General features: G+C 47.2%; 1 protein-coding gene across 1 annotated transcript; it reads right to left on the minus strand.

The window, feature by feature from the left end:
• Nucleotides 1-573: 573 nt before the first annotated feature.
• On the minus strand, nt 574-12,613 carry LOC144179652 (major facilitator superfamily domain-containing protein 6-like). The gene is made up of 4 exons (XM_077708088.1): nt 11,916-12,613; nt 9,018-10,364; nt 4,918-5,100; nt 574-2,122 (listed from the first exon to the last, which is right to left on the minus strand). The coding sequence occupies exons 1-4, from the start codon at nt 11,974-11,976 to the stop codon at nt 2,025-2,027; spliced, it is 1,689 nt and encodes a 562-aa protein (XP_077564214.1). The 5' UTR covers nt 11,977-12,613; the 3' UTR covers nt 574-2,024.
• Nucleotides 12,614-13,076: the final 463 nt, after the last annotated feature.

Consider the following 13,076-nt stretch of genomic DNA (forward strand, 5'->3'; position numbering starts at 1 on the left):
TAAAAATTATAGCCGTTCCATTCAACCTGAAAGCTGACGGAGGTGCAGAGAAAGTGATTCGCCATAATGGGCTGCAGCGCCGTTATCCGCTGACTGCTACCACCCAAAGGAATTCATATTTCCCGCCTCCGTAGTGCTCGCGTGCCCCCTGCCTGAAACAGCACCGGAGGGAGTTCTGTTCTTTTCGCGCTTGGTTTTTCCTCCTGCACGTGCAGGCGTTGCACTGCCACTTTTTTTTTTGCGCTACTATCGGAAAAACCAACCCAATGAGCGTTCCAAACTATATGAATACGGGTGCTGCTGGTTAAGTACATATATTTTGCGTCAAATGTACCTAAAAGCGCCAGTGTTTCACAAGTTTCCAATGGTTATCACCATTTAAACCGCTCGGCTTTCGAATCCTCTGCGGGACGCCCTACGACGGAACTTTGGGCTCTACTTGGGTGCGTCATCTCGCGGCACCACCTGATTCCAGCAGTCGCTTGACATCGACCATTAAAGCGAGCTACGACGACAAGGCAAGCCCCTTAAGTGCTCAGCACTTTAAAAAAAGAGCGGTCATTGTTATGAGTGTTTTTACGTATTAGGGTGGCGTGCTAGGGCGCGTTCCATCCTTTTTGTGGCTTCCTGCAACGCTCATGAGCCGCGTACTTTCCTTCAATAGAAACGCGTTTAGAATGGTAGCTTTCACGTAAAATAAGGAAAAACAAAGGCGGTGGGAATGGTTTCCTCGTATTATCAACTGTTTCTAAAGTAGCATCGTCGTGCTCACATAAGATATGAATGACTGCCTCAGAAGCATGTCGACGTCTGTGTGGATACATGCAGCAACTGCTGAGATGCGTGTTTGCGCTGCGTTCTAAGCTGCAGAATCCCATGCGGGATTACTGACAAACATGTTAAAGAAATTAGGAAAGCGGCAAATCACATGTAGAACTAGTGAACAAAGAGATGCCCATCAGGCGTCATAAGGACGAGCGAACCGGCCTTATTCACAAACCTCTGATTGAAATGTATGCAGGTTTGCCTTTTAAACTATTGACCATAAACAAAACCATTTTAACTGGCGACGTTTGCTGAAAGACGCTGTATGGGGCTAACTTGAGAAGCAATGCCCTCTTTTTAATGCTATGTGGCCGAGTGGCCTTGTGCCTACCGAACCACACAATCAATTTTTTTTCTTGTCGCCTCCCGGCATCAGTGCTATAGGTATTTGTGAAGTGGAACGATAGCTCTAATCTATCTCAAATTGGTATCGACAGTGGAGTATGTTGCTCACGCCAGAGATGGAATCACTTAAAAGTCGCTCTTTCCTGCTTTCCCGAATTGTCCGTGGCTACGAACACGCGTGATAGAATAATGACAGCAAGAGAAAATTCCTTCCGCCTACAAATCATGTTTAAACGCAATTTCACACGAAGCAATACAGTGATCAAAGAAAGTTTTATGAAGTAAATTTGGTAGTTCAAGAAGCAGAGAATGGCACCAAAGGACCAAAGGACCAAAGGACCCGAGTTTGCACTGGATGGCGGTTCCGCCTACTCCTTGAATAGTGCCGGTCTCCGGCAAGGCAATGTTCTTCACAAGGACATTGCGTCATGCAAATCAGGGGATGTGGGAAGCCAGGTCACGACGGGAAGTAATATAATCATGGCGGAGGCTCGTCATATGTTTGAATAGTGTCGCTACATCTGGCTCATTACGTCGTGGGTGGTGATATGTGAAATTCGCCCGCACGCTACTCCCGTGGGTGTATATCACCGTGTCCAACCTGAAACTTCCAGCCACGACCGCTTCCCCTCACCAGCGCCAGCACCGATGTAACTGCCAGGCAACAGGAGCGGGTGACGCCATGGAGGGGACATCAGGCCGGTGATAAACCTCCACGTTCAGCCATATCATTCTGGAATAAGCTGTAATTTGTAGCTACTTTTTCGCCTCAAGTACAGCCTGCTGGAAAGTTTCAGAGTTCTTCGGGGGAGAACTAAAACAGTTCGACAATGCACAGTCACCATAAATAAGAGTCACACGCTCGTTTGAACAGACGTGTAGGCGTACGTCCTCTTTTCTGTTGAAGAGTTGCTGTTGCTCGGACCTGGTTCCAACGAAGAAACAGCAGTGTCTGCAAAACGACATAAATACTTCAATTACTTGACGGACAACCGCATTTTTCCCACTGAAAAGGTGTAAATTCCTGCATAGAGAAGCAGACGAGGAGATGACATGACTTATTACAATTCGCCAGCTGGTCCCAGGAGTTTAATTTAACAACAGGTAGTGTGCTGTACACCATTGTCCCAGTAAAGGCCAACAGTATTTGTATCTAGTGTGCAGTGCGATATTGAGGGGTAATTCGAAACAAAAAAGAATACTTAGCCAATTAAATTTAAGTTCGAAAGCAATTGTGTAGTATTTCAATGTTTCTATTTCACTGCAGACTCATCCATACACGGGAGATGTAATGTGAAATAGAGTTTGACATGACTGGTACACTCCTACTGGTACACTCCTATATGGTACACTCCTATATTCGATGATTAATTGTATTCACGAACAACGCCTGCACGTGCAGGCAAAATTTCGGGAATCATGTCGACAAAATAATACCGTGATTTCTTTGAAAGAAGTAGTTTGATGATTTGCTCAACTCCATCAGCTAAAATGACATTGTTCCAAAAAAAGTACGGACCAACCGTAAATCTTCCCCCTTGCAACGTCAGCAGTAAGTACTAAGGGGTATACCGAGAACCGAGTTGTTAGCGTGTTAACCTCATGTTAGCATTGAATTACTACAGTAGAACAGAACCAGAAGCACCACCAAAACCCCACAGTCATGTTTGTAGTGGTGGCTGTTCTAGGTGGCATAGATTTGGCGTGACAGGGGACGGGCAAACAAGTGGCTTTTTTGTTGCATATACTTCATATGTATTGCTCATCTTTTAGAAAAAATTGTTTTGAAGCTTGCCTTGATGTTTCCATGTTTGTTATTTGAAGATAGGATTATTTTCCACGAACATAACTGGCATTTTGGCTTCAAGTACCTTTGAATGAACAATAATGGAGGACTGTCTTTCCCTTAATGGGCTTCAATAGCCTGTCAAGATGGTTTCTACTAATTTCTGTAGCCAGCCACCTCGGGAAACACATCGTAAATCAATTTTAGCTGGCCCGGCCACGAGCTACCTCCGATTTCCAGCGCTAGCGAAATCGCTATCAGTGTAACGAAAGACCTTCCGCATTTTTAGAACCGGCCGTTTGTGGGTGACGTCGGGTTGCCCTTTCCGGAAACGGAAACACTCTCCTGCGCTACGTCGTTGGTGGTCCCGTTGCGCTAGGCCTGGTCTTCCAATGGCATCGTCAACTTCGGCAAAGTGGCAAACAATTAACGCTGTCTTTCCAAAAGCCAATAGATTGCTATCATCATGAACAGAAACAGAACAGAACAGAAACTCAAATGGGTCTCAGTTAAAAATTAAGCTCTTTATATTATGTCTAATTTCACGAATTTTCTAATCGCTTTTCAAATTTCCCCGATGCCGGCTGCCGCCGCAAGCTCGGGCGGGCCAATGCGGACCACGTGAGACCACCGCAGACGATGCGTAAAACACGTGTGACAGCACGGGTTTTTGATTGGCGTGGCAACTGCAGTTTTTGTTTCCAATTAGTGTTACGTAAGACCACCGGTACGGCTCCGAACTTCCATCTGTGCTGCTGGAAAAGAGCACCGAAACTGGCTGAAAGAAATGCATTGAAACTATTTCTCTGCGACTGCTGACCGGTTTCTGCTGGATTTGAATTGTAAGTGGGCGAAGAGGTAGTGTTCACAGCATAAAAACGAGAAAGCTAAAATAAGGCGTCAGTTCTCCTTTAAGGATGACCACTTTCAATGGCTTTTGGTGTTTTGAAACCACAGATTACGCTGTGCTTGGGGGGGGGGGGAGAGGCTTAATAAAACCATATTTTCTTTTTCTTGTTTCTCTTGTACTTTTCCACGGCACCAAAAGCAACGTCAAGGAAACCCGCTGACGAACAGCTGCAGGCCATACTGCCCCCAAGCAAATGCAGTTGCTTCGCTTTTTTTTTTTATCTTTTAAGTGGTTAGAGAAACTACCAGTCGTGCTGGTGGTTGCATTGCAGAGAAATGCGGGAGCCTGGAAAGCCAGAGGAGTGATAATGCAGCGGCTCCTCAGCGCCATAAAAACCCTCTACTAGAATATGCAAATTTTTATAGTCTTATCTCTCGCCACCACGGCACACGCACGCAGCCCGAGTCCTGCGTTCCCTCTGGGACTTCGCACGCGAAGCTGACATTCTGAGCCGGACTTAATTTTACCCCCTCCTTTTCCGCCCTACCATTCTTATAGGCCTCTGAGCCAGCCCTTTCCCTAATAAAGTTACATCTATCTATCTATATAGTCTTATCACCTCCTCGTCTTCTTGGCATCCAATCCAACTTTTATAGAGCCAAAAACATTTCGTATGGTCCTCGTCCTGCGGACCACGGCCGACCCTCTTTTTGCATCTTGAAGTCTGGGAAGTCGTAGTTTAAAGCACGAAGCTCGGGTTAACATTCTCGGGACATCAAGTCATTTTCATCACTCTTAGTACCCTTAACCAGAAGGATTTTTTCAGCCTGCGCACTATATCTACATTACCCACCTAAAGCTAAGAGCAGTAGTGACGCGTTATTGGGAAAGTTCAAGTTTTCTTCTCAAGCTTTACTGAAAACACCTCAACGCTCATGAAAACAAGCGTGAATGAGTTGTGCTGGAAAGTTTTCGTGCTGTCGGATATTTTCACATGAACATAGATTTCCCTGACTTATCCATTCCCTCCATTTAGCGGCTAAACAGCTCCAAACTGTAACCGAAACTGTTTAGTTTCACCCAGCCAGAAAAAAATCCAAAATGTTTGCACCTCTTTTAGGCCTCCTCGCCCTCCTGCAGCGGCTCATAGGACGGCTGATGCGTGCGAGAGATGCATCCAGGGCGTAGGCCAGCAGACACCATGCGAATCCCACCAATGCCACCAGCTGGAAGGTGGTGCTTCCTCCGAGCCACTCGAACCCAGCCCCACCAGCTAGACCACCCAGTGCAGTGCCTGTGCATGTGATAGTTGATTTTAATAGAGGGGATACTTGGTTGTGGCCAATTTCTGCACACTCTTTGGCCGCATTTATATATAGAACCAACTGAAGGATCGCCTTAATAGGGAGCGTTATCAATTTAAAATATCAGGTAGTAGCTGCCGCTAATTAAGTACACCATACTACACGAATAAAAAAAACTAAAAAAGGAGAGTTTTTATTTTTTTGTTTACAAATTCATTCCCTAACATTTTCTTGTTGAATGTAGGTTCGAGCAAAATTGGCGGGAAAGCCCGCTTGTGTGAGCTCTCTATCGTTTAGCGACCACGGAGAAATGATTTAGCGACCACGGAGATTGCACTGAGGAGCAAACATCGCCCCACTACTGATCCCTAGTTTCAAGAAATGCGGCCACTCCGGGCGAATTAGAAACATTGCCATGATTTCTATTTTTCTCACTTCCTGGGCCCGCTTGCACGAACACACGTTCTCATTGGCAGTCTTATTCACAGTCTAGTCTTATTCACCGACTTCAATAAGACCGCGAATAAGATTCGGACTATTGCGCTTGCTCGAAAGCACTCGGGCCAGGCTACAGAGCAGTCTTATTGAAGACTATAGGGACAGTGGGTACCTAGATGAGCACGACAGAGGCCCCTAGGGAAAACCGGGGGTACACCGCAAAACTGCTTGTTGCCGTCGCCGGCGTTGTGCAAGCGTTTATTTTGAACCATGATTGGATAAATTCAAGAAATGCTGACCATCAGACGGCGTATTTGGGCCTTGTCACCAATACGTTACAATGATCCGCCATCCTTGGTAGGCCAGCTCACGCGGCCGGGCCTCGGTCGCGCGGCCGCGTAAACGAAGTCATAAACAACTATCGTCTGCTCGAAGCGTGCGCCCGAGTAACCCACTGGGCTTACGCAAAAAGCAGCAACGTTGTCGCACGTTGTCGCTACACGAGTCGCGCTTTTCATCTCACTGTGAATTAGAAAGCTGCGGATTGGCTTCGGGTTCATCGTCGTAGACTCGGATGCAACTAGCACTCCAGGGGCTCATGCCGCCTGGAACGGCGACACGATCGCAACAACCCGCTGCCTAGCCGGCAGAACGCTAGCGAGGGCTGCAGCTGTAAACAATCGCGCTGTAGAATATAGCCGAATGTTGATATTATGCGTGCTGTTTTTACGTGCCGCCTCCGGATCCCCATTGCTCAAGCAGAATGCGCAATCAAAGTATAAACCCAAACAATTAACCTTCGTAACCGCCACTTTCGAAGAGAAGGATAGAAAGACACGACGTCTGCGCAGCTTCTCGTTGAAAACGCGATTTTATTTGACGCTCACGGGCAGAGGTACTACAGGCTGCTAGCGTTTTGCGGTTGCGTGTAATTTTGTTGTCACATTGTAGTTTTATTGTTGTCACAAACTCGAGCGTACGACGCCTAAAAGTACCTTATAAATTTATCTTTTTATTGTACAGCGCCTAATTCTTCTTACACTCGGTTCTATTCGCCCCGAGACAAGGCTGGAACTTTCGCGAACGAAGAGGCAGTAGCGCGATCGCCCGCCGGCTCGCCGGCAAGAAAACAACAAAAATGAAATCTCCGCCGCTCCGGTTTCGTCGAAGCTTCCAGTACTTTCGAGGAGGTGCGCGTGGCTTTGCCAGTGCTTAAGAGCGTCGATGATTCTAGAAGGGTGAAGTTATTCGCTGACGGCGGCGGGCGCGTTGTGTGTTGTGCTCTCCCTCTCCGCACCGGCGCGCCTATAAAAAGAGAAGCCGCACCTAAGCAAACCAGCTACGTTTGGACGTCGTGATTGACAACGGCACCTGCCAGTTTGTACATCACACCATCGGCGACCCGCGCCCTGGAGGACTCCCACGTGCTCCCGGGCCTCGAATGACCGTGATCGTCTCGGACGGCCTGGCCTACAGCGAAGCCACGCTTCCCAGGTAGCCGACTCGCCTCCGACAGCGGTGCATCGTCCGGCCCGGTCGGTGAATATGCTGGGACTCTGTCTCTCATATGCATCGAACTGTTCGTTTCTTTTTAGTTAACTGCTCCGATTCGTAATATTCATTTGTTAACTCTCCTGTCTGCATCATTTTGTCGAATTTTGAACTGTTTCTTGTATTAGAATTCCAACTAGGTTGTCTGTCATTATCGACCTGTTACCTCGTGCTTGTGTTTGTAACTTGCCTGTCTGAATATAAGTCTTTGTGCTGTTTTCCGTTCAAGGCTCTTGCTCATTCTTGCCGCTCTAGTCGGCGAAAGCCGCACATCAAACGGCCACCCCCTTTGTCACCTGTGCCCGGTGGATTCGGTGGGGTTTGTTGGCTCTCTTGAGTCGACTCCCCATACCTTCTGGCAGTGCACCCTAATTTAAGGAAACTGGTGACAATTGTGAACGCCTATTTGTTGTTCCTGAGTTAATGGGCATGATTTTATAAAACAATACATTTGTTCCGTCCTTTCCGTGCCGCCTTTTCGTAGCTACTGTGGTGACAGCAGACGATCACACATTCACACCGTGAGCTCGACCGCCCGATGTCTGCTCGGGATTTATATTGGGCGCAGGCTATCATTCCTGTCCATTTTGTTTTACGTGAGGGAGAAAAAAAGAGTGCTACCCGGGAAAAACAAGCACATGCCCATAGCGCACAGCGAAAGTTGAAAACGGTGATTGGATGCAGCCATCGGTGCCACATCAAAGTAAGTAGGCGTTGTGGCTTCCGGCGTCCGCATTTTCTGTCCCTTTTCACCCTTTCTCCCGACGGAGTTTACAACGGCGTCGATCTTCTCGGAACAGGCATTTATTTGTTCCAAGCAAACGGTCGAACGGCCGCCACTCGGTATCGTTCGCCATTTGTACGGCTACTGCACTCGTTTTTCACGGTATGGAGGTCCATCTTTATGATAAAATGATCGACCGACCAAGTCAGCATAAGACTGTGAATAAGACTGCTCGGAGCAGGCTTAGTCACAGTCTTATTGCGTTCTGATGTAGAGTGTTATTCGCTGTCTTATAAGTTTTCAGAAAGCGTCTTATAGCCTAAGGAACATAAGACCCCGAATAAGACTGCCAATAAGATTAGACTGCGAATAAGACTGTCTTATTTGGCATCGAGCAAGCGGGCCCTGGTGTTGTTACGTGGAACAGTAAAAATGGATTGACGCCACTTTTTCTGTAAAAGAGGGGTAACGTGGGGCAGTTGGTACATAATGCTTTAAAAAACAGCGCTCAAGACAGGACAAAAGGCTGCGTGCGTCTAGTCTCCCCTTTTGTCTTGTCTTTAGAGCTGCTTTTATCTTTAAGCACCTTTTTTAGGGTTACTTCTTGCAATAACCACAAGACTATGATTCCTTTTGAGTTATGCCAATACATGCCTGCAGTTCATTTATATAAACGCCTCGTATTCTCGCAGTATCAATTATTTAGCAATGCAGGCTTCGTGCAGTGCACCAGCCTAATAATTGGCAGCAAGTTGAACGTCTGTCTTTATGATTGCCACCTTTTGAACGAAGGTATTTCCGCCAAAACAGGAAATTATCTGTAGACGCGGCTTAGTTTGCCCAGTGATTTCGCATGCGGTATCGAATCCACCAACACAATGTTAATGGTAAGAAAGAGAAAGATGCCTTGAACAACTGTTTAACTGACTTAATAAAATAAATTGCAGCATAAAAGATTGCTTGTCACACATTTTGAGGATGCCCGTCAGAAAAACACCACATGGTATGTTGATAGCATTCCTTCCCGAGAAATAACGCTCGCATTTTTCGCAGGCCATATATTCGGTAAGATATCCGCATCACACTCTAGACACTAGCTAAATATTATCACTATGCACTAGACACAGCAGCAACCCAGCCTGCAGAACCCGCGAGCGTCAGGCTCCGAACAATAATTTACAGTGTCCCACTTACCGATGCCTTCGAAGAAGCCCATGACCAGTCCCATGGTGGTCGCCTCTGTTCCGGGTGGAGCCACTTCCTCGGCATACGACGGTATGGCCGTGAAGAAGGCGCCCAAGGCCAGTCCAAGAAGAAGTTCCACAGGAAGCGTCACCCACGGGTTGCTTATCACAGAGTACAAAGCAAAAGAAGTGGCCATCGAGACCAGGGCTGCCCGCAGCACGAACACGTGTCCCGCCTTCCCGATGGCCCATCCCGCACACACGAACACGGGCAGCTCGGCAAAGCTCCTCACAGCCACCGAAACACCCATCAGCACCGAAGAGGCCCCCAGATGGTCCAGGTACCAGAAGTGGTACTGCCACACGATGCCTACGAATACGCCACCCACTGTGGCATCCAGGAGCAGAAACCATACTCGCGTGTCCCTGTAGACGAGCCAGAACATGTCCTTGACGATTGTTTTACTGCTTTTGCTCTTCCTGATGTCACAAATGCAAACGCATACGGCATCCACGATTACCAGCGCAACCGCTACGTAGAAACCTGCTGAATAGTCTGTCGCAGTGACCGAGGCGCCGTCAACTGCTTTCAGAGCGTCGATGAGGTAGCCGCTGCCTGCGGCGAACACACCCCAGCCAACTGTTCCCCACAAACGGTGCAGACCAAATCGGTTCTTGGCGTCAGCCTCTTCACTAGACAGGAGCTCGAAGCATGCTGTGTCTGTGAGAGAGTTGGCGCAGCCGATAGCGGCATAGTTAATAGTAACGAACACACAATAAAGCCAGAACACTGCATTCAACAGGACTGACCCCGAAGGAAACGTCGTCCGTTGGTCACTGAAAAAGCAACGGATGAAGCAAACGCCTGATAGATTCTGCAGGTCTGCCAGAGCATTGAATGTTACGTTTTCTTTGTTGACGTCTACGCGAATCTCTACGCTATCTGACTGCACGTCCTGCGCTTGCCTGGCTCCACCTGGAATGCAAGAAAGGTTGCAAGAGATGTCATCCATAAACTCCAGCGTCGTATTTAGCAGGCTTAAAGGGACACTACAAAATCCGTCGGCAAAGTCCTGGGGTTCAACCGGAATTGAGATGTTATGACGAACGTATCGTTCTTTAGGATCGCTAGTGGCCACTGGGAGGAAATTAATTCCTGCAAATGTGACCGTGATGCACAATAGGAAAGAAAGGATGACGATCTTGATCTTCTTTGAGTGGTCAACGATGGCGCCGAATATGGGTTTTGACACCGCGGAGAAGAACGGTGCCACCGTGTAGATAAGGCCCACTTCAACGGCAGACACTCCTCGGTCTTTGATCAGGATTCCGATAAAGGGCAGGAAACCGGAGAGCGCTGCAAGACACGAGGGCAGGAATGACAGTCCGCACTCGTATTTAGACTCCTTTCGGGCCAAGCAAGCTCCGAGATGCGATGTTTATAGTGCAATGCTATCAGATGTTCGGTTTGTGTTGGTCGACCAGCTGCTGCGTCCTTGCACGTGATATAGATGTTTATTTATTTAATTTTACATGCCTATTTCACTCCTTCATTATTAGAGTAGGAGGCGCAGTTAATAAACATTACATACGTTTCCACAAACATTTAAAGGGGAAAGAAAACAACTGTAAAAATATAGTGAACGCTTTTATGCAATGATGGTCTGTGTGGAGGGGCACACAACATTCCTGGCGACGCTTGTTAACTTTTACATCCGCACTTGATATGAGGCTTAAGCTATCATGTATGTACTATGTAACGCAGATGGCCACCCTTATCTCCGGTTGCAATATGTAAGCCTGTCTGTTGGGTAAATCACTTTTCTATATACTATTTTGATTAGTGTAGTCTGGTTTTTTTTTTTTGGGGGGGGGGGGGGCATGACACTAAAGGAAGTAAAAGTCACATCCTATCTACCCCTTCCAGTAGCACGTAAATGCAGGCATGCCATTACACCAATTATTATACCAGTGAATAAGTAAGAAACTTCAATTTAGTGCACTTTTATTTCTTCCTCACACCAAGCTACTTCTGAGTTCACTTCGACGTTTTGGAGTCAGTTTCGAACAGGGACGCATGAATACTCATGTTTCCTATGTAGTGGAACTGTATGTACCTAATCACATTAAAAACAAAGCAAATATTCGGTTCTTGCTGTTAAATCTAAAAAAAATTTGTTCCCATGTGCACTGTTGGTAAGCTGGCATAAACTTTTTCGGAAATGTACACAAGTCGTAGAATTCAAGTAGGAGAAAATTTATACAACGCGTTTTCATTTTCCTAAAAGAAGGCGTTGGCAGGGAACGGTGGGGGAGGGGGGACTGCCTTCATTTATACTTAAATTCAGAAATTACAATAAATGTGGGTGTTTCGGGCTAGCCTGCATGTGACTATATTTAAAACATAATTTGTGTGTTCCTTCCCAATGGGAACTATGTGAGTAACCTGTGTGAGTACTTTGTGTCCCGAGTGTTCAACGTGCCATTTGACCATAATCCTTGAATTAAACCACTCGTCTGGGAGGGCAACTTTATTATTTCCTTTTTTTATATTTACGTCGCGCACACTTGCAAAACATCTTACCACTGGCTTCTGAAGCTTGAAAAACAAAAACAGGCTAAACAACTTAAATACTTACTTTTCAATGAAGTTCGGGTGAGGCTGCGAAGCGAGTCAGGAGTAAATTTGTTTTGACCAGACTCTGACGAGAAAACAGCTCGATGGCAGAGAGGAAATAAATAAACGCGAGCGTTACCCCGTCTGGTTCGCTTCCTCCACCTGTTTTTCCGTCACAATGTGACTGACCGCCATTTAGTTATTGTGGCTATTCCGGAGTTCTTTTTTTCTTACGCTGCGCAGTGTACTTGGTGAATAGAGGAATATTGTTCAACAAACGTCAGAACTTACCGCCGTAGTAAAAGAAGTAGTGCGCCTTCATCGGCAGCTCCTTCACGTTTATGCTTAACATCTTGACCAATGCTCCTCTCCAGGCAGAGCGCGGAGAGACCGTCCGTCCTTCGAAAGCACTTCCTGCGGGAGTACTTTTACGACTCGCCAAGGACCCTAGTTTCACTGCTTGAGATATCCGGGTAAGCGGCAAAGGCAGGCATCATGCGGCAACTTGATGGAAGTCAAGCGTGGAGGCTGGGCAGGCTTGTGAACCTCAGAGTCTGACGTTTCTAGCCGCAGTATCATGGTGAAACCGAAACAGAAAGCAAAAGTACGCAGAAGGCAGGCGCAAAAACGTCGTCCGGCTCACGGTTCGCAGAGGCGACTCCCCGTTCTGTTGCGAGGTTCGTCATCACGTTTCCTTTCGCCCGTTCGCTGTCGACCTCTTGAGAACCGCTGCCGTTTGTTGCTCTCCAACACACGGCGTTATCTGCCAAGTCCGCCGTCTTCTGTCGGCTCGTTATTTGCTCTATCTGTTTCCTTTTTTTCTTACTCGTGTTTTTTTTATCCCTTTGCAGTCGCCCGCCTTTTATACTAGGCCGTAGTTCCTTCTTAGGACCGTGCTAGCTATACGAGCGCCCTCCCGTGCGCCTGACGCATCGCCCGGAATGCGCGCTTTGCAAGCTTTGCAGCCGACGTTCGGCTGCTCTGTGTTTTCCTGTGCCAGCTGGTTGGGAAAGACTCGCGTTTCGCTGCGCTCGCGACTCCCACGCCGTGTTTCGCCAGCTCGTGCCGACGAACCGGTGCGCGCCAGCTGCTGTGATCAGGTCGGCTTGTATAGCAACTTTACGCGTACACTGGGGTCGCTGTAGACGACGCGCGAACGTTACTGTTACTAAGCTGCTTTGGACAATAAGCTACTCTTTCCTAGGAAGTTTACAATGCTTCATTGTACAATGGTTTGGTCGCACCGTCCAGATGATTGTGCAATTGAAAAGGGTAAATCATAATTTAAATAGGGTCAAAGAAAAAAATCTTAATCGCTTTAGTTCAACCAGGTCGGGGTCTTGCACATATAAGTGTATAAAACACAGACCATAGGTTGGACATAAAGGTGTTTGAGAAACTTTCGAAGGACATGTAATCTTTCTACAAAGGTTATTCAAGATTCACTCATCC

The sequence above is a fragment of the Haemaphysalis longicornis genome, unplaced genomic scaffold (genome assembly GCF_048455015.1).
Source record: "Haemaphysalis longicornis isolate Haplotype H1 unplaced genomic scaffold, Haemaphysalis longicornis Haplotype H1 scaffold_4, whole genome shotgun sequence".
Classification (NCBI taxonomy): domain Eukaryota; kingdom Metazoa; phylum Arthropoda; class Arachnida; order Ixodida; family Ixodidae; genus Haemaphysalis; species Haemaphysalis longicornis.

Bases quoted from the DNA above. Each gene is read 5' to 3' on its own strand.
- LOC144179652 (XM_077708088.1), bottom strand. From the start codon at position 11,976: ATGTTAAGCATAAACGTGAAGGAGCTGCCGATGAAGGCGCACTACTTC. The intron at 10,365-11,915 runs GTAAGTTCTGAC...CGTGTCTTGCAG, and splicing joins CTACTTCTTTTACTACGGCG to CGCTCTCCGGTTTCCTGCCC. The intron at 2,123-4,917 runs GTGCAAACATTT...GTCGTTTTGCAG, and splicing joins GGCGAGGAGGCCTAAAAGAG to ACACTGCTGTTTCTTCGTTG.